The sequence below is a fragment of the Canis aureus genome, chromosome 8 (genome assembly GCF_053574225.1).
Source record: "Canis aureus isolate CA01 chromosome 8, VMU_Caureus_v.1.0, whole genome shotgun sequence".
Taxonomy (NCBI): domain Eukaryota; kingdom Metazoa; phylum Chordata; class Mammalia; order Carnivora; family Canidae; genus Canis; species Canis aureus.
Genome location: NC_135618.1, coordinates 65,198,943 through 65,226,765, shown reverse-complemented (window position 1 = coordinate 65,226,765; position 27,823 = coordinate 65,198,943). Strand labels below are relative to the sequence as shown.

At 58.3% G+C, this 27,823-nt stretch overlaps 1 protein-coding gene across 3 annotated transcripts; it reads right to left on the bottom strand.

Annotated features, from left to right (window-relative positions):
* Window positions 1–803: 803 nt before the first annotated feature.
* On the bottom strand, window positions 804–27,551 carry SLC29A4 (solute carrier family 29 member 4). Of its 3 annotated transcripts, none has more exons than XM_077907682.1 (11): window positions 27,421–27,551; window positions 13,155–13,340; window positions 10,121–10,252; window positions 9,740–9,853; window positions 9,137–9,265; window positions 7,160–7,234; window positions 5,442–5,689; window positions 4,658–4,799; window positions 4,386–4,573; window positions 3,135–3,375; window positions 804–1,943 (listed from the first exon to the last, which is right to left on the bottom strand). In XM_077907682.1, exons 2-11 carry the CDS (start codon window positions 13,327–13,329, stop codon window positions 1,807–1,809), a joined length of 1,581 nt encoding a protein of 526 aa, XP_077763808.1. In that variant the 5' UTR covers window positions 13,330–13,340; window positions 27,421–27,551; the 3' UTR covers window positions 804–1,806. The 3 variants fall into 3 exon arrangements, with proteins under 3 accessions (XP_077763808.1, XP_077763807.1, XP_077763809.1); XM_077907681.1 differs by lacking the exon at window positions 27,421–27,551 and adding an exon at window positions 16,877–16,933; XM_077907683.1 differs by lacking the exons at window positions 7,160–7,234; window positions 27,421–27,551 and adding an exon at window positions 16,877–16,933.
* Between the last annotated feature and the right edge of the window lie 272 nt (window positions 27,552–27,823).

Here is a 27,823-nt window from a genome sequence, read left to right as displayed (position 1 = left end):
GAGACGGGACTGCACCCCTGCGGGGGTCACGGGAGGCCGGGTCCTGCTCCTGCTGCTGCCACTCCCTCCGGCCTGACCCCGCGGGCACCTGCCCAGCGACCCACCAGGGGAGGGGCTGAGAAACCGAGTCAGGACAGCCGCCGGCCACTCCCACCCAGAGGAGCGCTGCGCTGGCGCCACCTGGTGGCCCCTGTGGTATTGCCTCGAGGTCTTGGCTCCCCTCGCGGCCCAGGGCGCCCGTTTGGGTCCAGGGCTGAGGCCTGACAGTGGGTCCTGGTGGTGAGTCCTCAGGCTGCAGGCCCGGAGCACAGCCCCTCTGATGGCCGACCCCCCTCCCCAGACCTTCTCCAAGGGACCCACATAAAAGGGTGGACCGGCTCCACTGCTTGTGGAGACTAAGGAATCAGCAGCATAGCTGAAACTTGAACCCAGAACCCTCAACCTCGGGTCCTGGTTCATTTCCTGCGGGCAGGGTGCAAGCTCCTTGTCAAATGGATGGCTGCAGCCCTTCCCCCTGACCTGAGGGCCAAGGAGCACCAAAGGTGCCTTCACACCCCAAATGCTTCCAGCTCCCGTGCCACCCGTCCACCCCCCACCAGGTGCATGGAGCCCTCCTGCTACCAGATTGGCCACCCCCACGCAACTCCAGGCCTGGTTGTGGGCAGGGCAGCTTCCCAGGTGAAAAGACTGAGGTCCTAGCCCCATGGGTAGCTCTGTCCCAACAGGACCCCTCCCCCACTACCAGAGAGCAAGGTGGTGGGGGGCGGCCCCCACCCACACAGACGCCACTCAGAGGCAGCAGCTGGGCAGTTCTCTGCCTTCATATTTTAATGGCCAGTGCGGTAGTTAGTGGACAGACAGGTGGACAGGACATAGAGGGCCAGGGTGGTCACAAGTGTGCCATGGGCGTGGCAGGGCAGGCCATCCTCCCCCTGGAAAAGTCTGTCTTTGGCAAGATGCTCCAGAATCCCCTCAGCTCAGGGCACCCCGGACTTGGAGCTTGAGGATCCTGACTGGGGAGGGGACCCCCCCCCACCTACTTGCAGTGACTCCTGTCCTTCCTTGGGCCTCGCTGGGTGAGGATCAAGGTCTAAGTCAAGAGATGACTTCAGCCTGGGTGTGTCCCCTTGCGGCATTACAGACGGATGGAGGTGGAGCCAGAGAAGTGGACAGGGGTCCCCGGTCAGGTGCAGACTCCCAGGCCTGTGGCCTAGGTGGGTGCCTGGGTGCATGGAGGGGGCTCTCGATGCGGGGTGGGTGCACCCAGGCCAGCGCACAAGCTATGGTGGTAGAGAGGCCAGTGTAGACCACAGTCTGAGGGCATTCAGATCCAGGGCTACTATACCGTCGTGGCAAATGCATTTTGCTTGGGAGAACTAGTGTTTAGGGACAGGTAGAGGGGAGAGGCCCTCTCCTTGGGGAGGGCTCCCTGGTGAAAGAGGGTGGGGTCAGGTGCCATGGATGGTGGGGACAGGTGGCCATGGGTGGGGGTCGCCAAGAGTGGCCCCCGCTGGTGGCCTGCTCTTCTGGCTGGGGACGGCTGTGACCCCAGAGAGCACTGGCCTGGCTAGAGTCGGGGCCACCACACACAGGGGATGAAGGGCAGGTGCGAGACAGGACGGGGAGCACAGTGCTGGGCGGCCCTGGGTGGCCCTGGGATGGCTCAGCATAGCCCTGGGGCCGGAGTGACAGGGCAGCTGGGCCCAGAGGGGGCGTGACTGGCACGGGGAGGAGGCCGGGGCCCCGCAGGCACTGCAGGCAGGGGCGGGGAGGGGGCCTCGGGCCTCGGGGGTGGCCAGGCCTGGCTCAGAGGCCGGGGAAGGAGGTGTTTGTGGAGGTGTGGAAGCAGCTGCTGGGGGCGTCCCGGGTGAGGCTGTAGGTGCAGTAGGCCACAGCGGAGCCCAGCGTCAGCCCCGTCATGTAGGACACGGTCATGGTGTTGCCTGCGGACGACACGGGACCTCAAGTGGCGGCCAGGGGCAGGGTGGCGCTGCGGCGGGGGGGGGGCGCTCAGAGGACCACAGCAGCGACCACGACGGCGGCCGCGAGTCCAGGCCACAGCTTCTTGGGTGCGAAGCAGTGACCACCGCCCGCTCCCGGAGGGGAGGCCACCTGAGGACGGTTACGCCCCAGGTGAACACACGGGCTGCCCCAGGCGTTGCCTGCTTCTCTGCCTCCAGCTCCCCATCTACACGTGCGTGCCTCCTTGTGCGGACAATCTGGGATGTCTAAGGGCTTCTGGAACTACTGTGCCTGGAACGTGATCCAGGGCCCCCGGCCCCCCCAACCCCTCTCCCCCTTCAGTCGATGGCAATCCAGGCTTCTCGGGACACCCCCAAACTGGGGACTCCTTCTTGGCCCCAGATCCTTCTCTCACATCTGGTCTCCAGATCCATCAGCCCGCCCCGTGGGCTCTGGCTGTCAAACAGATCTGGGATCTGGCACTTTCTTCCAGGGACGTGGCCCGCTGCCCGAGCCCCTCCTCTAAGGTCTGGTCTGGCCTGGACGAGTGCAGGAGCGCCTCCCTCCCTCCCGGCCCCTGCCTGTTCCTGCCTCACTGTCCAAGCAGCACCGGAAGCGGTCTTTACACACATTCAGGTCCTGCCGCTCCTCGCTCCTGGGGGCCTCCACCCCTACCGTGGGGACCCCCCCCTCCCCCCGTCCCATCGCTGGCTCTGCCCCTAGGCTTTCACGCAGGCTCTTCTTCTGCATTGTCACAAGGCTGGCTTCCTTGCCACTTTCTCCAGATCTCTGCTCAAAAGTCACCTCCTCAGGGAGGCCTTCCCAGATCATTCCACTTACATTGTAAACTCCCCATCCCAACAACCTCATCCTCTTTCTCTGCTTTTTCTCTGTCATATTTACCATTACTCAACACATTACGTGTATGGTCATTTGTCACCTCTGGACTGTCAGCCCCACACGCGCAGGGGTCATCGTCTTGTTGCCACTGTATCCCTGGTGCCTAGAACAGTGCCTGGCACACAGTAGGGGCTCATTGAGCATTTGCGGGATGAATGAAGTGGCAAGTGATTGATGAACATCCCCACATCTATGAGCTCCCGGAGGCTGACATGACCCTGGAGCCCAGGAGCACCTTTTTGCCACATGGCCGTTGTTCCCGTGGGCCTTACCTGCCAGCTCACGCTGCTTGGGGCTCACTTTGCCCGCTGCCAGGATCATGGGCACGCTGCCAAAGTAGCCGTTGCTGATGCCCATGAGCAGAGAGAAGACGCAGGGCCAGGCCGGGTGGCGCAGGGCGGGCGTGCCGCTTGGGTAGACGCACAGGATGAAGAGGGGGATGAAGACCACGCGCAGGCAGGAGCAGGCCAGCAGGTGGGTGCCCCGCCAGTCCATGGGCAGAGCTGCCAGGATCTGTGGAGAGCCAGGCACGTGGGCTCCCCGTCTCTCCCGAGCCCGCCACTCCTCCCGTCTCTACAGCAGCCCCACACAGGGTCCCTGTGCACAGATGCACCAGCTCCGGTGGGTCCCCATCCTTTGCCGGCCTTGGCCACTAAATCCACCAAATCCGTGTGTTGTTACAGCAACACACGGTCCTTGCTGGTGTGCCTAGCATCCATCTAAACACTGCACAAGGGGTCCCTGGGTGGCTCAGTGGTTGAGCATCTGCCTTTGGCTCCCTGGGATCGAGTGCCACATCAGGTTCCCCACAGAGAGCCTGCTTCTCCCTCTGCCTGTCTCTGCTTCTCTGTGTCTTTCGTGAATAAATAAAAATCTTTTAAAAAACCAAAAAACAAAAAACAAGAACACTGCATGGGTCCCCCTACCTCATTCTATCCTCACTGTACCCTCACAGGATGGGCTCCTGACCCTACTGAAGAAATGGGGCCCTCGAGACCCCAAGGGTCAGTCCTGCCTACAACATTTTACGCAGCAGGAAAGAGCACAATTAAGAGTTGAGCTCACTAAGCCTTGCTCCCTCGCAGACAGACTCATTTCTCAGACGGCTCTGCTGTGTGACCTTGGGCAAAAGGCTTTCCTTCTCTGAGCCTCACGTTCTTCATTCGTCTGAAGAAGGCCCACATCAGGCCTGCCCCAGAAATGGCAGCCTTGATCCTACTCCAACCCTGACCCCTGCCTGCCCTGTGCTTGTAGCACGGGGAGGGCACTCTGCCCAGATTCTTGTGGCCCCTTCGAGGTGCCTGCTCTCTGGGAGTACGTCCTGCGCTCTTGGGAGGCCTGTCCCACAGACCCAGTAGCTGCGGGGTGCAGACACAAGGATGACTGCTAGGGCCGCCCGCTGTGGGACGTGGCCTGGGGTGGCGCAGTGGCTTGGCTGCCCCCTCCCAACTTGGGAGCTCCGGTGTCCTCAGCTCAGGGGCCGCCCCCAACCTGCAGGGACCCTGGAGGGGCTGCAGGCTTGCCTTGCCCACGAAGTCGGAGAGGTTGAACACAGCCATGATGAGGATGGGCAGCCACTCGCCCAGGACGCAGTGGCGGACCTCGGACTCGAGACCCGGGAAGAGGCACAGCGTGATGAAGTAGGTGACGGCGATGGAGAGCATGTCAGCCCAGATGGCGCGGGCCACGGCGTAGCGGTGCAGCAGCAGGGCTGTGGGCGGCAGGCTAGGGGTCAGGCGGTGGGGGCGCTGCCGGCAATGCCCAGAGGACCACCCCGCCTGCCTTGCCCCCCGACCTCTGAAGGAGGGCCAGCTCCGCGTGACTCTCGGCTGTGGCATGTCGAAGCGCGTGTAGGTGCCCCCACCGCCGCTGGTCACCTCGTGGGCTGGGCTGTCCTTCGGGGACCCGCTGTTGGCTAGGCCTGGACAATGGTGCTCCTGGAGGGAGGACGCACGGAGCCGGTCGGGTATGGGTGGGGAGGGGTCCTCCAGGTTGCCCACCCTGCACCCCACGGCCCCTCAAACACATAGAGCTCCATCCAGCCCCTGAGCCCTTCGCACTTGCTCTTCCCTCTGCTCCCGATGCCCTTCCTGTGGATCTCCACATCTCCCCTCCTCGGGGGTCAAGGTCAGCCCAGAGGACACTTCTCAGGGAACCTCCCTGACTACCGTGGGCTTGGTCCCAGCACTGTGACACAGTGTGTTGCCTGGTGGCCCCTCTCTGTGTCACACAGAGCCTGGTTGACCCTCTGGACCCTGTCTGCAAGGACTTCGCTTCGGAGGACGGTGAGGGGCGTGGGGCCTCCCAGGAGCAGGGATGCTGACTCCTCCCGCCCTGCCCTCCCGTGTCATCCTGTGGCGCCCTACCTGCCACCCTGCTCCCTCCGGGGCCGTGAGGCCCTGCTGCCAGAGGGCACCCTGCCCCCCAGGACGGCTCTGGCCGGCCCACCAGCCGGGCCTCAGGCCACATACACGGGTGCCACGGGGGCTCGAAACCTGATTCTGCAGATAGAAGGAGGGCCCGAGGGAAGGCCAGGAGGTCGGCTGGGACCTGGCGGTGGCAGCGCCCGACAGACTCACAAACTGGATGTCCCCCGCAGCAACGTCGTGGTGCACGCGGTAGCCGGCCCTGCAGCCCCCACGGCTGTCGCGGGGTCTCGTGGTGTAGTAGAGCACGAAGCGGCTGCGTCGCACCAGCAGGTGCAGCAGGAAGCAGAGCAGCTCCAGGCCCGCGGACACCAGGAAGAAGATGAGCGTACTGGCCCGCTCGTCCGGCAGCAGCAGCTTGGTGAGGATACGGCTCAGGGACACCATCACGCCCGCCGTGCCTGGAGCGGGAAGGAGCCATGCTCGGCCTGGGCCTCGGCCCCCACTCAGCACCCCCAGCCCTGCCCTACCCCTGCCTGGATCCGTCCCGGGCCCTGCCCAGCCCCGCACCTGCCCGGCCCCGCACCTGCCCGGCCCTGCCCTGCTCAAGCTCCCTCCGGCCCTGGCCCAGGCCCCAGACGGGAGGGAGCTGTTCCCAGCATGCGCCCACTCAGACCACCCCTCCCTGGCCCTGCTGTCTTCTCATACACACACCCCAGGAGCATTTATACAGCGCTTGTTGTGTGCCTGGCACCACCCTGCCCTGAGGAGGACACAGTGGGGACAGGGGGGACCTGAGCCCTGCCTTCCCAGGGCTCGTGCTGCTAACGAGTTGCAGAAGAATGTCAACATCTGTACATGACAGTGGGGGCAGGCAAAGGCTGGGGAGGAGCATCCCCGGCAGGGGCTGGCCTGAGCTATGCTTGTCCATGTTCAAGGAGCTGACGGGAAGTGTGGGTGTGGTCACAAGATCACAAGGGAGGGCAGTGGGGTTATGGCAGGTGGGAGACCTCAGGCAGGATGTGGGTGTGGGGTGTGACCATGAGCCACTGGGTAGTGTCTGGCAGAGGCAGGCCGTGGCCACTGTTGGCTAATCTCAGAGTGTGGGGCTCCTGGCTGCACAAGCCACCCCAAATCAGCAACAGTCTGCAGCTGCCTCGCTCACCTCTGTGACAAAACATACCGAAGTGATCTGCTTGCCCCGTGCCTTCCTGCAGCCGAACCCCACACACCTAAGGGTTAGAGCCCTGAGGGTGTCTGGGCAACCTCCCCACATGGTAGGGGATGCAGAGTACCCCAAAGAAGTGGGCCAACTTCCTGCCTGGACTACACTGCTGACCCTGGCCCATCCAGGCATCAAGGAAGGCTGAGAACATCTGGTGGAAGGGGCTTCAAAAGAGGGCCCTGATATGCAGGTGGGGACAGCAGGGCCAGTGGGGAGCTGGCCACCCAGACCAGGGCTGGAGGGCAGGGATCAGAGTGCTGGGTAAGGTTCAGGTTTGGGGGTGCCATTCACTGAGCAGGGGCAGATGGACAGGACAGGTGGGCTTGGAAAAGTGAGTCTGAGAAGCCATGTGGGGGTGCCGGGCAGGGGTTAGCTCGTGGGTCCGGGGATCTGAGGACAGCGTGACGCTGAGGTGTGGTGCCGGACATCGTGGTTTGGACAGGCATACCTTGCACACACATGCACATGCAGACACACAGAACACACGAGCACCCCAAGTCACTCTAGAGCCCCGCTCAGACGCATACGTGCTCTCACATCACAAAGGTCTGCACCCTCATAGAGATGTGCACACATCATAGCCGTTCCCTTCTCATCGGGAGTCCCTGCCCCCCACCAGCCAGGCGGGGGTTGATGGTGGTCACCGTCCCCAACCGGTGCGTGGCACATAGCCAAGGGCTCCTCCTGGGGGTCTGCAGATACTCACTCTCCCCGGTCATCACGCCCTGGGTGTACCTCTTGGGCAGCATCCCCGTGTACCCATAGAAGCTGGATTGCTGCACTTGGGGGGAGAGACAGAGGAGTGATTGTGAGATGCCACCCCTCACCTGGTGGCAGAGGCATCTGGCCCACCCACCCTGCCCAGCAAGTAGTGTGTGCTGGGGACCACGGGCCAGCCAGGTCCTGGCCAATGAAACACGAGCAGAAAACATGCACCCCTTCCGGCCGAGGCGAAAAAAGCCAAGTGGACTTCTGATGTTTCTCTCCCCCAGTGGCAGTGACCAAAGGGGCCTCGTGTTACAGATGGGGACCACTGAGGCCCAGCTCCCAGGGACTGTGTGAAGCATCGCCTCTGTCCACGTGTTGGACATGCAGCGAGAGCCAGAAAGGAGTCTTATTTTATGAAGCCACTGAGATTTCTGGGCCAGCTGGTTCCTACAGCCTCCCTGCTCTCATCCTAACCAACACAGAGATGCACAGGCTCAGAGCCTACAGCTTAGCAAATCCCTGCCCTACACGGACACCCACCCCAGAGCAGACAAACCATGAAAACTAGGATCTCCTGGTCCTTCCCGGCATTTGCTTTTTTAAAGAAATAGAACAGAACAAAACAGACCTGAGGACACCGCCTGGAGTGAGGACACGGTTTCCCAGAGCTTCAATCTCACTAATAAGCACACACACATGCAAACATGTTCACTGGCTCATAGTGTGAAACATATTTCTTGCCACACAAAAGGAGTTTGAAACAGTACAAAGCCACCACCTGGACCTTTCCAGACATTGCTGCCGTGAAAGAGGGAAGCGGAGGACCATACAGGACTAAAGGGGATTAAAGACATGACAGTGAGTGCCGGGTGTGATCCTGGACTGCATCCTGGGTCAGGAAAACAGACTGCTATAAAGGATGCTATCCAGGTGATGGGTGACATGTGACACGGATCCTGAGAGCGCACCATGTGGGTTATGCTTCCTGACTCAGGTAACTGTAACACAGGGATAGAAGAAACATCTTGACTTCTAGAAAATACACTCTCAAGACTCAGGATTTAAAAAAAAAAAAAAAAAAAAAAGGACTCAGGATTTAGGCAAGATGACTCCCAAATGGTTTAAGATGAAAACACAGATTATTTTACATTTATATGTTTTCAGAGACAAAATTTATTCATATCTATGTGTATAATGGGGACAGAGAGCGTCTATGTGACAAAACATCAGCAACTGGCGAGCCTAATGAATGTGAAGGGTGTGTGGGAATTCCTTATGCTATTCTTGCAACCTTTCCAGAGGTATGAAATAGTTTCAAAATAAAGTTAAAAAAATAAGTTTGAGAGACACCCCCCAAGAGCAACAAGGTGACATGGTGACATGGGCAGGATAGTTCTTGAAGCACAATTCATACCTGAGGAAGCCAGGGGATTGCCTCCACGTCCACGTGGCATGCAGTGGGTGTGTGGACCTGTGCACAGTGTATGCACTCTAATGCTGTATGTGCTCGGGGCACACGGGCACTGTGGATGTGCAGCATGTGCGCACGTGTGGAGTTTACACATGGATGCAACATGCAAGTGCGTGCACGTGTGTGGAGTGTACACGTGGATGCAGCATGTGTGTGTATGTGTAGCGTATACATGGATGCAGCACGTAGGTATACATATACAGCATGTGTGTGTGTGTGTAGTGCCACAAGGATGTGGCATGTAGGTGTAGATGTGCAGTGTGTGTGTGGGTTTGTGTGGAGTGTACACGTGGATGCTGTACACAGGTGTGTAGGACGTGCAGGTGGATGCAGTAGGCACCACGGGTGTGCACTCCGTGTGTGAGCACACGGGTGGGGCACGCACGTGGATATGTCCTGGCGCTGAGCCCACCAGCCCGTGCGGTACGTCCCCAGCAGGTGGGGGACCGAGGTGTGACGGCCCGCGGCGGGTACTCAGGGGTCGGTGCCAGCCCCCGTTCCTACCTGTGCAGCCCAAGGCCACGGTGCCCACAGCGGCCAGGTTGATGGCGTAAGCCTGGTCACGAGAGAAGAGCTGCAGCCATACGTCACAGATGCTGATGAAGAGGAGGGGGCCCAAGGCCAAGAGGTAGCCTGTGGGAGAGGCCAGAGTGGTGGGCAGGGAGCAGCAGGCGGGGGGCTCCCCTCGTGCCACCCTTCCTGTGGAGCAGGGTCAGAGGTGCCCTCTCTGTCTGCCTTTCTCCTTAATGCTTGTATGGCTGGGGACACTTTAGAGGTCTTAGAGGAGGATGCCTGTAAGGCTTCCTGGAGGAGGTACCACTTGAGCTGGGCCTTGAAACTGGATGTTGCCATGAAGAGGAAAGGGACAGGAAGAGCTGACTAGGCCCCGGGACGCGATGTAGGGTGCACAGAAGCCTCCCCAGGGGCAGGTATCGTGCTAGCATATGGTGCACCCACCACAAGCTGGACCCTATTTTCATACGTTGAACCCTGTAACGTTCTGAGGAGGCGTGCCCATTGGACAGATGGGTCGCAGGGTAACTGAGGAGGTGAATGGCAGTGACAGGCCAGATGTTCGAGAGCTGGGAGCCCCGGTGGGCAGTGTACCCGCGGTGATCCTGGTGTGCAGGTTCAGTCTCTCCACCAGCGCGTTATTCAGGAGCACGGCCACCAGTGCCACCAAGATGTACGTGAGGCTCATGTCGAACACAATTGAGGTCCCTGCGAGGGGGGAGGGTTCGCCGGCAGTAGGTGCTCAGGGGAGCCCCTCTCTCTGCACCCACCCTCAGCAGGTACTGCTTCCTCGCTCTGCCTGAAAGTGGCTGGCAGCCCAGGGAGGGTGAGCGGCCGCCCTGAGTCACTTAGCAATTTGCCGCTGAGCGAGGATTTGAATGAATGGGCTCCCCAGTAGGGTTTCGGGAGGGTGGCGAGCCAGAGCCGAGTGTGCCGCCGGCCTGGGGAGGCAGGGCGCGACGGTGGGGGGCCCACCTGGGTACTTGTGGTGTAGGTAGTCCACGTCGGTGATGAAGCTGTTGTACGGGAGCAGGAAGCCCACGCCGGCCAGCAGCATCGCAAAGTAGATGGCGTGGTAGCGGTCGTCGGGCACCGGCTCCTCTACCGCTAAACCCAAGGGCAGCAGCAGGTAAGAGGGGGGCGAGCCCCTCCACACCACCAGCATCACGGCCACCATCCCCCTTCGTGGTCAGAGCTGTCATGGCAACCACCCATGGCCACCACCGTCGTGGCCATAAAGCAGCTGGCTTGACAGACCGTAGAACGGCCCCCGGGAGACTCAGCTGAGGCGAAACTCCCCAGGAGGCTGCCTAGGCTCTAACTGGGGGTCTAGTACCCGGGCTGAGCTCCCCACACCAGCACTCGTGTGTCCAGGGAGCACGCAGGTGGATGTGGGTCCACTCTGACCTTCAGGGACCCACTAGCAACGCGGCTGCCTCCCGCCCCTATGACTCCAGGCTGCGGGCCCAAAGGGACGGTCCAGGGTCCAAAGGCAGAAACACTTCTACCCGGAGACACAACAGTCCCATCGACCGGGAAGCAAGACGGCCCCTGGCCATGCTGGGCTCCTCCTGGCCCCAAATCAGCAGGCAGAGAAGAGGGTTGCCAGGGGGCTGGGGTGGCTCATCCTGACTACCAAGGGCACATCAGGGATGGAACAGAATAGAGCAGAGGGGTGCCTGGGGGGCTCAGTCAGGTATGTGTCTGCCTTCAGCTAAGGTCATGATCTCGGGGTCCTGGGATGGAGCCCCCGTTGGGCTCCCTGATCAGCAGGGGGTCTGCTTCTCCCTCTGCCTCGGTGTGCGCCACGCATGTGCACACGCTCTCGCTCTCTCTAATAAATAAATAAATCATAAAAAAGAGAATAGAACAGAATATGCGTACGTCTGGAACAAGTATGTCACGGCGTTTCTTAGGATTTCCACTCCCGGGGGCTGAAGTCAACGGAAAACAATCTGATTTGTGCCTTTAGAAATGAAGGTCTGGGTCTCCCCACTGGGCAAAGAACCATGACCAGCTCGGTTGTGGAGGGAACAGGCGCGGGATGGGCAGCAGAGAAAGGTGGTTATAAATACCAGCCATGACCACGGGACCCCCCAGACCCCAGGAATGCCGCTGTTGCACGTATTTGTCCCTCACCTTGACGCTAGTATGTCTGTATGTGTCTATGAACCCAAAGCTTGCGTTTGCCCACCTTATCACCTTACCGTCTAACAGAGGACACGTTTGTGCCAAATCTCAATATTTAAATCGTGGGCTGTCAAAGGAGAGGTGGGAACGTGCTATGTCAGACTTTGCATCTTTTGGGGTAAGGGTCAGTGTGTTTTCGGTTGCAGAGGGGTTAGCTGAGTCGCACCAGGTGGCAGTATGACTTAGTGTCTTTATTTGGAGATGAAGTATGGTTACGGAGCTGTGTTTGAGAGCCATGGGGGCAAGGGGTGGGCTGTGATGGGTCCATTTTATGGGTCAACTTGGCTGGCTTAGTCCCTCGTTCAATTGGACACTGGTTGAGGTGCTGTCATGGAGGGATTTTGTGGATAAAAGTCTCTCCTTAGTGGACTCTAAGTTAATCAAAAGGAAATTACCCTGGGTGGCCTGACCTAATCAGGCAAGGCATTTAGGTCTTCCCAGAGCCAAGACCCTAAACAGGTCAGAGCCCTGGGGTTTCCTGAGCACCAGCCTTATGGACTTCAGACCACCTTAGCCAGTCTCCATTGTAGTTGCTTATGTTCTGTAGTGAACCGCACCTGCATCCTATCTCCAACTCTCTACTATCTGTGTATGTATCTCCCACTGGCTCTGTTTCTTGGCTGAGTGACCCAGCCACCATCACCAAGGCGACTACAGTTAAAATCACCATTGCCATGACCACCATCTGCTTCTATGGCCACAGTCACATGTTATCTAGTGCCACGACTGGCCAGGGGAAGTCTGGCACCCTGGGGATGGGCCCAGAGCTGGCTTTGCCTAAGTACAGGGGAACAGGGCTTGGCCAGCAGGACCTCTGCTTCCCACGTGCAAAGACAGGGCATGGAACCAGAAAATCAGCCCCTATTTCTGAGCCTGGAGGGGTGCTAGCAAAAACTGCAGGCATGGGCAGCCCAGGTGGCTCAGCGGTTTAGCGCCTGCCTTTGGCCCAGGACGTGATCCTGGAGTCCCGCCCGGGATCAAGTCCCGCGTTGGGCCCCCGGCATGGAGCCTGCTTCTCCCTCTGCCTGTGTCTCTGCCTCTCTCCCTCTCTCTCTCCTTTCTGTCTCTCATGAATAAATAAATAAAATCTTAAAAAAACAACTGCAGGCACCCCAAAATGAGCTGTCACTGGGGGCCTCCCGAGGGCAGGGACAGCCCTAAGCAATGTTTTGGGGCTTCTGTGCAGCCACAGTGAGGGTGGCACCTGGACTTCTCCCCTTTCTAGATGACAGAACCAAAGCTCAGAGAATGGTCACTCGCCCAAGGCCCCCAAGTCGGTGGAAGGACGTGGTTGAACCCAAACCTGTCCAGTGTCAGCCCCGCATGCAGCCCTCTACCGAGCAAGTCCGATCGCATAGGCAACTGGCCCATTTCCTTGATGTGGGGGAACCGAGGCTCAGAGAGGTTTAGGCCTGTGTCAAGGTCACACGGTCAGGATGAAAATCAAGTCTTTGCACCTCACATTGGTCCTCCCATCTGGCACTCGCTTGCCCATCTCCACTGAAGGGAGGCCAGTGAAGGTGACCCAAGCGACATGTGTCACTTCCAGACGGAAGCTCTACAGGGCAGTGCATGATTCATCGTGCACCCTTCCACCTGCCCAGAGGTCACAGGAGCCTCTGGCCAGATGAAAGCTCTTCGCCTGGCTCCGTGACCCACGTGGGACACGTGACATCAGGGCGAAGTCCTCGAGACAGATCCCTCCTGGCAGATGCTGCGTCCTGCACTCGGTGGCTCCCGGGGGCTCCCGCAGCCCATCCTGGCCCTGAGCCGGACACACACCTGCGCTGCCCCCGCCCCCGCCGGCCCCGTCACTCACCGGAGTCCGCGAGAGCCGGGACAACCCCAGCCACACCGCCCTGGCCCTGAGCCGTCCCCGCCGCCACCTCCTCCTCCAGCTGGCAGCTGTCGAAGCTGAAGCTCATCACCACGCTCCTGTCTGGCGTGCCCGCCACGCTGGGCTCCTTGAGGCGCTGGCTGCCCACGGAGCCCATGGCAGCCCGTGCTGCGGAGAGGGGAGAGGAGGCGGGCTGAGCGAGCCAGGGGGACCCCGCACCCCGCTGCGCCCCCGGGGCACACGAGCCTGTGGCTGAGCGGTGCCATGCCACTCCAGGCTTGGTCGCAGTGGCGCCATGACGGGGACCCCGGTGACAGTGGCGTGGTGGCACGGAGGGAGAGACATGGGGTGGGCGGAGGGGGAATCTGGAGCTGGAGTGCCAGGACTCGGTGAGCAGTCAGAGTGACAACCGACATCACTGAGTGCTGCGTGTGCCAGCGACATGCTCAGTGTCCCCCGCACCATCTCCCTCTGGGAAGACGTGCCCATACTCACTCATTTTACAGCCGGGAAAGGAACGGGAGCCTAGAGACAGCCGCCCCCGCCACCCCCACCCCAGTCTCACAGACCGTAAGGGGAGCAGCAGCCCGGGGACACTCAGAAGCACCGCAGCCCTCCATTCTGGGGCCAACCACTTTCCGTGGTGGGAAGTCCTTCCTTTGGTCTCACCCCAGTTTCTCTTGCTTCAATTCAAGTCTTACGTTTAAAAGAAAGGAAGAAGCTAATTTATCCCTGATGGAGAGACACCTCCATTGTAGAGGTAACCCTGTGGGGGGCAAGTGGGGCTGGAGGGAGTCTTGTTTTTATCCCTAAAAAGAGTTACCAGTTTTTCTTTTCTGTTTTTTCTTTAAGATTCTATTTTTTTGGGATCCCTGGGTGGTGCAGTGGTTTGGCGCCTGCCTTTGGCCCAGGGCGTGATCCTGGAGACCAGGGATCGAGTCCCACGTCGGGCTCCCTGCATGGAACCTGCTTCTCCCTCTGCCTATGTCTCTGCCTCTCTCTCTCTCTCTGTCTGTGTGTCTATCATGAATAAATAAATAAAATCTTTAAAAAAAATAAATAAAAAATAAATTCCTTTAAAAAAAAAGATTCTATTTTTTTTTAAAGTAATCAGCAAACCCAGTGTGGGGCTTGAACTCACAACTGCAAGATGGCACGCTCCGGCGACTGAGCCAGTTGTTTTTCTAATGACTTTTATTCATTTATCTCCTTACACACTCATGGCAGAGAATCTGAGACAGAGGTGGGACACCAGAGCATCGGGCACTGAGTGTGGCACCTCGACCCACCCAAGAGTGTGTGTGAAGAAGCCAGGAGAAGGCCCACTTCCCGAAGGATCCTGGGTGTCCGAGACTGCTCCAATCATCTCTGCAGTCGGCCCGCCACCACCCCTCCAACCTCCACCTGCACTTCTTTTGTCTCATTTCTTCTTGCCCTCCTGCCTCAGTTTACCCGCTCTCAGACCCCGGATCTGATGTGCTGACTAGTTACTGAGCGCCTCCTGCCGGCCCTGTGTTTCCACCCTTCCTGCGCTCTACAGAGTGTTAACAGGGACCTTGGAGCTCAGAGCCATCCTGCTTCCTTCCAGGCTGGTCCAGGGACTGGGGAAACTGCCCCTGGCAATTGGGGGCTGCCCCAGCTGATGGGCACCCACAAGCATGGGCAAGAAGGTTGAGGATTCTCCGTCTGGGGGCTGAGAGGCAGGCGTAACCCCACTGCAGGCTCAGTGCATCTCCCAAGTGTCCCCCAGCCCTGGGCCTCCTGCCACATCTGGAGCTGGGGATACCAAGTGGACTCAGGACAGAGCTGCGCCTGGTTTGAATGACCGTGGCCTTGCTCTGTGGCCTTGGTCAGGATCCCGCACAGGAGGCTCCAAGACCCTGGGCCCCGCCCTCCCAGCCTCCCTGAGCCGATGGGAAGGCCGAGGAAGGAGCCAGCAGCAGAGCAGTGGTTTACAACAATGGCACACTCCCCCCTGCAATCCTCTCAGGACCTGAGCCCAGCCCCAGAGGACGCCCGAACCCCGAACCCCTGACCTGTGTTCTGCAAAGCTTCCCAAGACGCAGCGCCCTGGACACGTCTGACCACACCACCCGGGAAGGCGGACATGCTCAGCATTGAGCCAGGAGGCGGCCCCACTGCTCCCTCTGGCTCATCAGTGAGGCAGGCAGCTGCCACCCACAATGCCTGCCTCAGCCACTGTCCCCATGTGCTTCTCCTGGTCCCTCCTGTGGGCAGGGGGCTCTGGCTTCCCCTGTGGCGGCCCCAGGCCCCTAGGCACAACGTCACTGGCCTGGGCAGAGGCCAGGCCTCGCAGGGTGGCAGAGTGTGGGGGGCGCTGAGGTGGCTCATCTATACCTCTCCCGGCCAACTCGCCCCTCCCTGGACCCCTCACATTCCACACCAACAGCCTGGAGCCTCAGATGGTCCCCCAACCCATTCCTCCTCTTCTCATGTCCCTCTTCAGTTAAGATTTAAGGATATGCACATGGGCTTAAAAATGCAAGAGAGCACGGGCTCTTCTCTGATCCCCCCACCCTGCCAGAACCCCTCAATGTCCACCCCTGGGGAGTAGTCGAGAGGACAAAGTTCATTTCTTTGGTCAACAGGTCACCACTTAATGCCTCAAAGGGCCACTCCAGGCCTCAGTTTCCCTATCTCCCTGTTGTGGATGAGGAAGGTGAGGCTGTCACGTACTTCATAAATGGGAGCAGGTGGCTAGATGGTCAAAGCTGGACTACACACAGGAGGCGCTCAGAAGTCACACCAGCCCCTGCTTCGGGGCACTGCTGTGGGCCTCAGAGGGCTCCGGATTCCAGCAGTCCTGAAAGCCTGGCTCACGGGCCCCCACTTTGCCCGGAGAGCCAAGGTCAGAGGTCACACGGCTGGCACTGAAGCCCTGGCAGGGTCGAGCACCTTTGGCACCCCCCCCTTTCAGCTCACAGATTGCCCCAACTCGTCCCTGCTGGTTCTGCCCACAGAAAAGTGGGTTTCAAGGCCCTGGGCCGCTTCCTTCCTGCAGTTGCTGTTGGAGAGGCGGAGGCGCTGGCCATAGGCGCTGGCTGGCAGCTCCCAGCCAGTCGCACCCCCTCCTCCCTGGCCTTGGTTTCTGCGGGTCCCAGGCCAGCAGCACCCTGCATCCCCCGGGCTCCTTCTGCCTGCCGGGTCCTATCAGCAACAAAGTTGGTTCCCAGCCTGTGCCCCTAGGCAAAAGACGGACTCCCCAGGCCGCCGGAGGTGACCCCTGGGCACAGGCCCTGCCTCTTACAGTGGCTTTTCCAGGAGCCAGGAGGGAGCTGGCTGGGGGATGACGTGAGACGGGGCAGAGGGGGTCCAGGGAGGAACTTCAGGAGGAAGGACCCCCTGGGCACGCCCGGGCGGGCGGTGGCTCCCAGAACCGGGCAAGGCTGGGGCCACTGGCCACTCCGAGGTGGGCCGACGGGGGTGGGGGCTGGCCCGGCCCAGATGGCGGGTGAGGTACAGGCTGGGAGTACCTGGGACGAGGGTGGGGGGAGATTCGGGGTCCCCAGGCACGTGCCCTCGCCCCGGACTCAGCGGCCCGACCGCCACGGAGGGGGAGGGGCGCGGAGTGGGGCCGCGCGCGCCGCAGACAAAGGCTCCGACAGGTCCCCGCGCCTCAGCCCAGCCCGGTCCCCGCGCCCGCCCGCCCCCGCCCCCGCCCCCGCCCCGCGGCGACCGCTTACCTCGCCCGGCCCGGCCCCGGGGTCCTCGGCGCGCCCGGCCCCGCCGCCCCCGCCGCCCCCGCCGGCCCCGCGCCGGGACCCCTGGGCGCCCGCGCCCCGCGCCCCGCGCTTCGGGCCCGGCGCCCCCGCCGTCCTCCGCGGGTCCGCGGTCGGCCGGGCCCGGCTCCGCGAGCGTGTCCGGGGGGCGCAGCGGCGGCGGCGAGCGCGGCGGGGGCCACCACGCTCCGCCCCGGCCCGCCCCCCGCGGAGCCCCGCCCCGCCCCCTCCCTCCCCTCCCCCCAGCCGGGCCCGCAGAGGCGGGGGCGGGGCGCGGCTCAGGTCCTCACCCGCCCGGACACCCCGAGGGGCGCGGCGCCCCCGCCATCCCCCGCGGGGTGACTCGCCTGCCCCAGCCCCGGCCCCACGCGCACCTCCCGCGCGGACGCCCGGGCGCACTGCCCCGCGCTCCCCGCCCCCGCCGCGGCCGCTGTGGGGGGCAGGCCTGCAGCGCCCAGCTCAGTGGCTGGGGCAGGTCACCCGAGCCGAGCGGCCAGACCCCAAGTGCTGAAGGATGAGTAGGAGTCCGTGGGCTGGAGGCCGTGAGGGGCGCGTCCCGGCCGGGCCTGGGGGTTGACGCCAGCCCCTTGCCCAGTCTCTGCTCCCCCCGGCTTGGGGGCTTGGGACGAGACCCTGGCGGATGGCTTCCTATCGCGGAGCCTCGGTTTTCTGTCCGGTAAAGAGGAGTCGCTCTCGGGGCTGAGGGCCCGAGCTCGCCCACTTTTGTCTGAGCCTCTGTTTACTCTTGTGTAATGTGATTTTAAGAGAGACTGTCTGGAAGCCTGGAGAACATTGCAGAGGGGAGCCCCCGCCCTGGCACAGGAAATGAGCTAGTGATGGAGGGTGGGTGTCCATGCTGGGGAGAGGGTCCTGTGACAAGGTGAGAAGGTAGACATGTCCTGGGTCCCTCCAGGGCTGGGAGCCGTGTCCATGGGAATCAGACGAACCCCCTCCCCACCCACGACCGAGCCACCAGGATGGGATCAGAACGGGACTACCAAAGCACCCGCCAGGCCCCTGCCTGGATGCCTCCTCTCACTTCCCACCAGACCAGCTCCTCCTGTTGTCCTGAGACCCACCTCTGCCATCAAACAGGAAGCCCCAGAGGTGCTGGTCAGCCCAGAGCCGGAGTTGGCACCTTTACTCAAGGCCTTGCCCCATCCCTTCTGAAAGACTGGAAGCCCCCTGGGAGTAAAGCCACTAGATCCTCAGTGCTCAGTGGAGTGCCAGGCATACAGAAAGAGCCAAATATTTGTTTGAAGAGGACTTAACTGGGTGCTGAATTAGGCTGCATTGAGTGAAGTAGGGTGAAGATAAGTGAAAGGTGCTGGGGAGGGTGCTGTCGTGCACTCAGGGCTGGAAGCACCCCTCTGCCCACCTTCCGGTGCTGTCTGGACGGGGGGAGACAGCCAGGTGATCAAAGTAACTGATCTTAAAGTAATGAGCCTTGTGCTTTCCACAGTTCTGGAGTTTTGAAAGGGTCTATGCAGGAAGCCATGCCGAGCTCTCCTGGGTGTGAATAAAAATTATTTGGTGTGTGTGTGAGACATTGCTCTAGATACAGGGGACTATTGGGGTCTCTGCTCCCGTGGAATTTCAGTCTAATGGGGGAAGCTGGCGACAAACAAGCAGCCACTTTAGGAAGCATCAGATGCCTGCAAGACAATAGGACAGAATGGTGGGGTTGTGTGTGACCATGGGGATGGGGTGGGCATCATTGTCTAGTGGTCAGGGAGGGCCATTCCGGGGAGGTGACGCCAGAACTGTGATGGAGAGGAGCCCATTGTGGGGTGGTTTGTGGTAGGCGTGTTTGGGGCACAGAGAACCGCCAGTGCAAAGTCCTGGAGCCAGGAAAAGCTCATATTCAAGAACAAAAAGAAGGTCAGAGGAGGAAGAACTTTCCAGTGGGAGATGGGAGGTAAGGTTGGGGGCATAAAGCAGCCTGAAGGGGGGTCTTGTTGGCAGTGGGAATGGGTGGGAGCCCCTGGAGTGTTTCTGTTGGAGGAAAAAGCATGACCTGACCCAGGTTTTTAATCCTTGGTTGCTGGTGGGAGTGCAAATTGGAACAACCCTTCTGGAAAGTAAACTGGCCTAAAAAAACATGCTTACCCTTTGATCCAGAGTATCTAGCCCAAGGAAATAATTCTAAATACAGAAAAGGCTTTGTATATGAAGATGTGCATTGTAACAGCCAGACATTGCAAAAATAGCCCAATTACTCCGGGAGAGTGGGTAAGGAATATTCATCATGGTGGGAGACAGACTATGATTGTTCTATCTGAAAAATTCAGGGGGCGCCTGGGTGGCTCAGTCCGTGAAGCATCTGCCTTCCGCTCAGGTCATGATCTCAGGGTCCTGGGATCGAGCCCCACGAGGCGCTCCCTGCTCAGTGGAGCTCCTGCTTCTCCCTCTGCCCTTCCATCTCCCTCTCCCCCTCCCCCCTTTCCCCCTCCCCCAGCCATGTGCTCTCTCTCCCGCAAATAAATAGAATCTTAAAAAAAATATATGAGAAACCCAAGAAAGCCAGTGGAAGACTGTAACCACACTGAGAAATCTGAAGTCACCACTAGGATGTACAGCTCTGAGGTACCACCAGGTACCTACCTACTCAGGTAGAACTGGTCGGGTGAAAGTGGTGACACACAAACAGGAAATGGGAAGCACTGCAAAACACACGTTGCATCTAGGCCACAGAAGTTTTTTTAAAGATTTTATTTATTCGACAGAGAGAGAGAAAGAGCACACAAGCGGGTGGAGAGGCGGAGAGGGAGAGAGAGGCAGGCTCCCCACTGAGCAGGGAGCCCAATGCGGGGCTCGATCTCAGGACCCTGAGATCATGACCTGAGCCAGAGGCGGACACTTAACCAACTGAGCCATCCAGGTGCCCCTGGGCCACAAAATTTTTAAAAAATGGGTAAGATGGGGCAGCCCGGGTGGCTCAGTGGTTTAGCACCGCCTTCAGGCCAGGGCATGATCCCAGAGTCCTGGGGTTGAGTCCCTGCATGGAGCCTGCTTCTCCTTCTGCCTGTGTCCCTGCCTCTCTTTCTCTCTCTCTCAACAAATAAACAAATAAATAAAATATTTTTTAAAATGGGTAAGATGATATTCTAGGAAAATATAAACAGACAACCTGCTATCAGAAGAGAAAGGAATCTAAATAAAACAATTACTAAGCAGGAACTAGAGGATTCTGTTGAAGATCTATTACCCCTCCATTGAAACCCCAGGCTTGGTTGGGTAGGTTCACAGAATTTCAGAATTTTACCAAACTTTTAAAGAAGGAGCCACAGTGCAATCTTACTCTTCCAGAGCACGGGTTAAAAAATAAAGAAGAGCTTCCTAAACTTGACAGATTTCTCTAAGAAATCAACAGACCAATCTCACCTATGAATGGCAGTATAAAATCCTCACTGAAATAGTAGCCAACAAAATCCAGGAGCACATTGCAATTAGCATGCTCTATAACATGGTACACGCAGGGTCTCGTAAAGAACGCCATTGACGTCATGCGTCACAGGAACAGGTCAAAGAAAAAAAACATATGGTCATTGATACGGACACTAAAGTGGGCAAAATACTGAAGTGTCTGGGTGGCTTAATCAGTTACGTATCTGCCTTCAGCTCAGGTCACGATCCTAGGGTGCTGGGATTGAGTGACACATTAGGCTCCCTGCTCAGTGGGGAGCCTGCCTCTCCCTCTCCCTCTGCCCCTCCCCCTGCTTGTGTTCTCTCTCACCCTCTCTCAAATAAATAAATAAAATCTTAAGAAAAAGCAAATCCAAGGACTTTGAGTGAAAGATCGCCCACTACCATGTGGGTGGGCCTCACCTAATCAGTTGAAGGCCGGCAAAGAACAGAAAGTTCATCAGTTAGCCCTGAGCAAGGGGGGAATTCTGCCCCTGGACTTCAGCCGCAGCATCAGCTCTTCCTGGCCTCCAGCCTGCTGACCCGCCCTGCAGATTTTGGACTTGCCAGCCTCCATAATTATGTGAGCCAATTTCTCATGCTAAATTTACATTACACACACATCCTATTGATTTTGTTTCTCTGGAGATTCTGGTTAATACAGTGTGTAGAGTATGAAATCATTGTGTTACAAAGGGGGAGCATCCACGGGTGTGCTTGCCTGAACACAGATTGTTCTGGAAGGTGTACATGGGTAGGTAACGGTGATTGCTTTGGAGAAAGGAGACGGTGGGGCTGGGGTCAGAGAAGGGATAATTAATTTTATTGTAGCCTTTTTTCAAATTTAAACTGAACTTAGGGCAGCCCGGGTGGCTCAGTGGTTTAGTGCCGCCTTCAGCTTAGGGCGTGATCCTGGAGACCCGGGATCGGGTCCCACGTTGGGCTCCCTGCATGGGGCCTGCTTCTCCCTCTGCCTGTGTCTCCTCTGCCTCTCCCTCTCTCTGTGTGTCTCTATGGATAAATAAATAAAATCTTTTAAAAAATAAACTGAACTTAACTTACTGTAGACTTATATACACTTTGGATTTTTAAAAAAGATTATTTATTTATTTATTCATGAGAGAGAGAGAGAGAGAGAGAGAGAGAAGAGAGGCACTGTATTAACCAGAATCTCCAGAGAGGAGCTAAAGCACTGAGCCACCCAGTGATCCCCTGGATTTTTATTTTTATTTATTTTTTATTTTTTTTAAAGATCTTTTTTTTTTTTTTTTATGATAGTCACAGAGAGAGAGAGAGAGAGAGAGAGGGGCAGAGACACAGGCAGAGGGAGAAGCAGGCTCCATGCACTGGGAGCCCGATGTGGGATTCGATCCCGGGTCTCCAAGATCATGCCCTGGGCCAAAGGCAGGCGCCAAACCGCTGCGCCACCCAGGGATCCCTGGATTTTTATTTTTTAAGTAGGCTTTATGCCCAGTGTGGAGCCCAACGTGAGACTCGAACTCACAACCCTGAGATCACGACCTGAGCTGAGATCGAGAGTTGGACACTTAACTGACTGAGCCAGCCAGGCGCCCCTGCATTTTTTAAAAGTGGGACACACAGGATACACAATACAGAATATTCACTCCACATAGAGAAGTGACTAGAAGGAAATGCAGCAAAATACTGAACTGTGTTCCTGAATGTTCCTGTCTGTTTCTCCACTGTTTCTATAAGCCCAGGTCAAGTTGTAATGTTTTTTTCCAAGTACATGTTTCTTATGAAAAACGAAACATTGTTTATGTGCAGAGATAGACATTTTATCTTCCTCACCTGCCTGGTTCCCGTGCTCTCTGCACCCTGGCTCCTGATGGCACCAAGTGATGGGAGGACTTGGGGAGTGAAGGACTCCTAGTCTGGAATAACAGGAGAAACTTTGGGGTTTAGATTAGGGCCAAGGTCTGGGCATAGGATTGATGTTGCCCAATGTCCAGAGCATCTGAGCAGTGGCTTGTGGTTGTGTGTGTGTGTGTGTGTGTGTTGGGGGGTTTCAGGGCTGTGTTGTGGGTGCAAAAGGGGCTGGTGGCAATGGCATGAGGGGTGGGTGTGTCTGACGAGGTCCCAGAGCTGAGAGGGGCGGGCCATCCCCACAGCTGGCCTAGTCAGGAGTTTTCCTTGGGGCTCTGCAGAGTGGGGAGGAGCCCTTGGTGTCAAGGAGGAAGTGGGGCCAGCATGCCTTTGGGGTTCAGTGGGTTAAGCATCTGATTCTTAATTTCGACTCCAGTCCTGATCTCAGGGTTGTGAGATCTAGCCCTGGTGATGGGCTCCACTACAATCATGGAGCTTGTTCAAGATTCTCTCTCTCTCTCTCTCTCTCTCTCCCTTCCTCTGCCCCTCCCCACTGCTCTCTTTCTCTCTCCCTCTCAAATAAATACATAAATCTTAAAAAAACAAATTAATCTCCCAGTTCCCTGTGACCTGGGACTGTTAGCATCCCTGCCGAGTTTCTGTGTGAGCAGACTGAGGCCCAAGAAGGCCCCTAGCTGGTAGGTGGAAGCAGAGTCTTGTGCTCTTCAGCCTGTGTGCTGGCCGCTAAGCATGGGTGCCTCTGTTAGGGGTGACTGCAGTGCTGGGAAACGGTTCCCTGTGGGGGTGCCAGGGTGGGCGAGGCTCGGGGCCAGGCTTGCTGTCAGTGCCAATGACACCCGGGCCTCACTGACAGCAGTGAGGACTCTGCTAATCGATGTCTGTCCTCCCGACCCTGTTAGCAACCCTCCCTTAGAGGAAAGCCATCTGCCAGGATGAAAAATGCAGACAATTAAGGGCCCATCAGAGGAGCAGGTGACAGGCTGCAGCAGCGACTGTGGGAGGGACCTGCAGCATGACTGTTGTGTCATCTGGGCCCCGGTGGCACAGCCAGATCGGTGCATGGAGATGCTGTGCCACGGTCTGCCTTGTGGACAGAGGGAGCAGGGCGCTGCCACTGCCAGGGGTCAGGGCACCTGCTTTGTCCTCACTTGGCAAGCTCCAGGTGCTGTTCTAAATGGCCTCAGATGCTTCCCCCACCAAAAAAAAAAATAATTTTTCAGTAGGATGGCTATCAGGGCCTCCTCCTTGGTCTCCTGGCTTTTGCCACTCTGCCCTCCAACCCCTCTTCTTGGGCAGAGTGAGCTTTCTAAACGGTGTCCTTCTATTGCTAACTCTCTCCCATAATTCCTCAGTGGGCACTAGGGTAGAACCCAAAGCCCAAGGGGTTCTGAGCCAGCTGATCTCACCCAACTTGCACACACTCGCCCTCGAGGAATGGCTGATAAGGGTGAGAGGGCTATAGGCCAGCTCGCCAGCCTTGAAGCCCCATCAGCTCTGCTCAGGCCAGGCCGATATGATTCCTTTGAAAACGTTGTGGGCTTCCTGTGTATGAGATTACAACACCCTCTATTGGGTAAGAGCCACACATGCACATCTGTTTGAGACATTGTCTCTCTGTTTGGGGCCATGGGAGTTTTAGGAGCCCTCTAGTCGAGCAGAGAAAGTCTAAGTTTTAAGATTCTTAGAAGCCCTTTCCACCTGGCTGAGAGTTTTGAGTATGGCCTGGAGTGTTTCTTAGCCGTGTCTGTTACTCCATGGCCACTCTCTGTGGCACCTTTGAGATTTTGCTGTGTTTCGTCAGTGGTACTCTACAGTTGATCTCTGCTTTGGGGTGAATCCCTTCCCTGGGGCCCTCGGGTCTGTTTTTTCTGGTGGTCAATCCAACCAAGCCTCCCAGGTGCGTGTGCTTGTACACAAACCTTGAAGGAGACACTTTGGGCCCAAGCTAGACTTTCCAGAGTAGCTCTCACCACTGCAGACAACAGCCGCCAGCCTGGCCACCCATGAAGGAGCACGAGCCACTGCAGACCGCCAAGGCCCACCACGGCCCACCACGGGGACTCAGTCTGGGGAGATGTGGCCAGCCAAAAACCAGGGGGGACAGTTGAAGCATTATCCTAACCCCTGCAGCTATGGAGTGAGCTGGTCTTGTTTTAGGGGAAAGAGGGACTCAAGATTAGCTTAAAAATAGACTTCATGTCAGGGCACCTGGGTAGCTCAATGGATTGAACATCTGGCTCTTGGTTTCAGCTCAGCTCACGGGTCATGAAGTGGAGTCTCCCATCGGACTCCACGCTTAGTGAGGAGTCTGCTTGAGATTCTCTCCCCCTGCCCCTCCCCCACTTGCTCTCCCTCTCTCTCCCCCCCAAATAAATAAATAAATAAATAAATCTTTAAAAAACTAAACTAAAATAAACTTAATGTCCACAAAAAGACCCATAAGGATTTTATTCACAATAGTAAAATCCTGGCAACAGCCCAGGCGTCCATCAGCAGGAGATGAGTACACAGACTGTGGTCCTTCCAGACCACAGCGCGGTACTCAGCAATAAAAGGGAACGCAGCACTGATACCCCAACAACCGGAAGGAATCTCAAGAGCATTGTGCCGAGTGAAAAAGGACACAGAAGGACACATATCCATTCATATGAAGTTCTAGACCAGACAACATGGTTCTGAGGTGATTAAGAGGGTGATCACCCTCGGGAAGCGTGCGGGGCATGGGGAGCTATCTGGGGCGACGGCGATGCTGTGTCTCGGTGGAGCTCTGGCTTCTGCAATGTGTGCATCTGTCAAAACTCAGCAAGTGTCCACTCTAGATTTGTGCATTTCACTGTTAGTAAATTTTACCTAAAAACAAACAACCCAAACCCAAAACAAATATTGACCTCTAGCTAATGATATGCATGTTTAGGGGTGAAGTGACTGATGTCTGCCACGGACTTAGAAATGCATTAAAAACAGCGAGTTGGGCTGGTGGCTGGCAAGGGGGACGGGGGGGACGGGCAGCTGTCCCAGCGAGCTCACAGAGCAAATGCAGACAGTGAGCATATGGGTGTTCACTGCACGATTCTTTTGGATCTTCTTTATGTTAAATTTTCATAATAAGATGTTGGAGGAGAAAGAAGAATAAAGAGAGCCCAGCCATGCCCCTGCCTGCCCGTCGCTGCTCCAGCGGGGCTGTTCCAGGCCACGGCGGCTGCGCCATCTGCTTCCTACGGAGCTCAAACCTAATTTATTCCCAACTTATTAACTTAAAGCCCATTAGAATCTTCCCGTCAAACCGGTACTTGCAGCCAAGAGCCAGACAGAGAACGAAGTGTGGGGCCTGCCCAGGACACAGCCGGGGAGGGAGAGGGAGCGGGAGCCTCCCCAGTGCAGAGGGAGGGATGCTGCGTGGGCTGCTGCTGGATGCGCCCAGCAGGGGGAGGCTCAGCGGATCTCAAGGGACGGGGGTCTCCCCTCCCGCGTCCCCCTGAGCGGGGAGTGGCCTTCATTGACGTCACCTTCTCTAATTCTTGCACAGACGGGTGTGCCCTGAACCCCCTCTTAGAGATGAAGAAGCCAGCCGGTGAGTGGTGAGGTGGGACTCCCACCTGGGATGGTGGGTCACAGCCATATATGCACTGCATTTTGTGCTCACAGTGACCCCAGGACACAGGATTATTGAGGCAACTTAGGGCGGGCCCGGGGACCACCACGGTGTCAAAGCCTATGTCTGGCCATGGACGGAAAGGCCCCTGGAACTGCCCAGGACCCGGGTGCAGAGAGGAGAAGCCCTTGCCGGGCGTCACCCTCCAGGACGCACCGTCTGCCCCATCGCTGCCCAGCGCAGTGCCCCTGCCTCCATGCAAGCACCTGTGCTGTCAACCTCGGGAGAAGAGGGGAGTCAGCCATCTGGGCTTTGTTTAAATCCAATAAACAAGCAAAGCCGGTAATTCTGTCCTAAGAGGGTGAAGACCCCCCTGCGTGGTGCTGTGCGTGATGGGGGTGGGGGTGGACGCTACGGGCAGCGGCTAGGAGCCAGGCTCTGCTCCAATCCTCACTGCGACTCTGCCAGGGGAGGCTGACAGAGGCGGGAGGCTCAGAGAGGTGGGAGGGCTTGCTCCAGTCCCACAGCAGGGCCAGGATCGCGCTCTTCCCTCTTCAGCCACTGTTGTCGATCCTGCAGGTTATGCCATCCCCTGGACCCCCACGCCCCAGGCCTACAGATCAAAGGCGTGGCACCCTGGCCAGGCTTCCTGGACTGGGCCCCCAAGCCATAAGAGGCCTCCCGGGTCTGCACCCCCCAGGACACCACAGGCCGCCAGCAGGATGGGACAGCAGCTCCCAGGGTTGCCGCTGGAGGGTGGCCAGGACGGCAGACGCTGCCTGGCCCGGCTCCAGGAGCTTTTAGCAGGAAGAGCTCTTCATTATGGCTGCTGTGGGTGAGGTTGGGGGACCCTGGGGACCTGCTGGGAGCCTTGACTCCTCTCTCCCTGCCAGTTCCAAACCTCTGGATCCCCTGCCCACCTGGCTAGCCGCTGTGCCCCCTCCCCGCCCAGCACCAGCCACACCCGGGCTCCTGTGGCTTCCGCTCCCCCACAGGGAGGTGACTCCTTCCTGAGCTTTACCCACGGAGTTCCCTCTACCTGGAGGACCTGCCCGTTGACGCACACTCCCCTCTACCCCACCAACATCTACTCTTCTGCAAGAGCTCCAGGCCACCGCCCCCTCCTCCAAGGAGCCTCCCCTGGCTTTGGTGAGGTAGGGATGACCCTGAGCACTCACTGGGTATCAGGGATCATTGGATCCTCACAGGTGGGGATGAGGCCCAGAGAGGTGAAGGCGCTCGTGCAGCATCACACAGCTGAGAATCTTGAGGCGTTAGCTCCTCTCTGGGTCTTGGGAGGAGGGCTCCAGAAGTGAAAGGGGCTGAGCAAGTGGACTATTGTCGGGTGAGGGGTGGGGTGCAGAGTGACGCCAGCCCACTGTCACCAGATGAAGGTGACTGGATTCTCACAGACACCTCTCCTCTGTTCCCGGAGCACATGCATGATATCTCACGTCCTACGGCTCTGGAATCAGCACACCCATTTCACAGGTGAGAGAAGGATGCCAGGGAGCCCCAGGGGCCGGCCCAAGCTTTCCCAGCCAGCCTTGGTGGGAGGGGCAGAACCGGGGCTGGAGCCCGCGCTGGTACCTGCTTATGACGGGCTGGCCACCGAGGCTGCTGGCCACACCTGAGCCACACCTGAGCCACACCTGGGCCTTACCTGGGGCTTGCTGTGCTCCGTCTGAAGCCTTTCCAGTGAAGTCAGAATTTGCTCGTCGGGCACGCTGTTCACAGGAGCCTTTGTACTCTCTATTTACAAGAGGAGGCTTGTGAGCAAATTAGCAGGGTAACCAGGGAAAATGTTTGGCTTCCGTGGGTGGGAGTTGGAGCCATCTGTTCTCAAGTGCTGAGAAAACACTGGAGCAGCCGCGGGAGCCGGAGCACCAGCGGAGCCGGGGACAGCGCTCCCTGGCGCCCAGGGCTGTGTCCCCGGCGGGCAGCTCACCCTCTCTGGACCTCAGTGTCTGCATCCGTAAAGCCGACGTGGGGATCATACAGCTGCTATGATTCCAGAACGCTCCCTGCCTGCTTCCCTTCTGGGCCTGCACACTCCCACCCCCCCC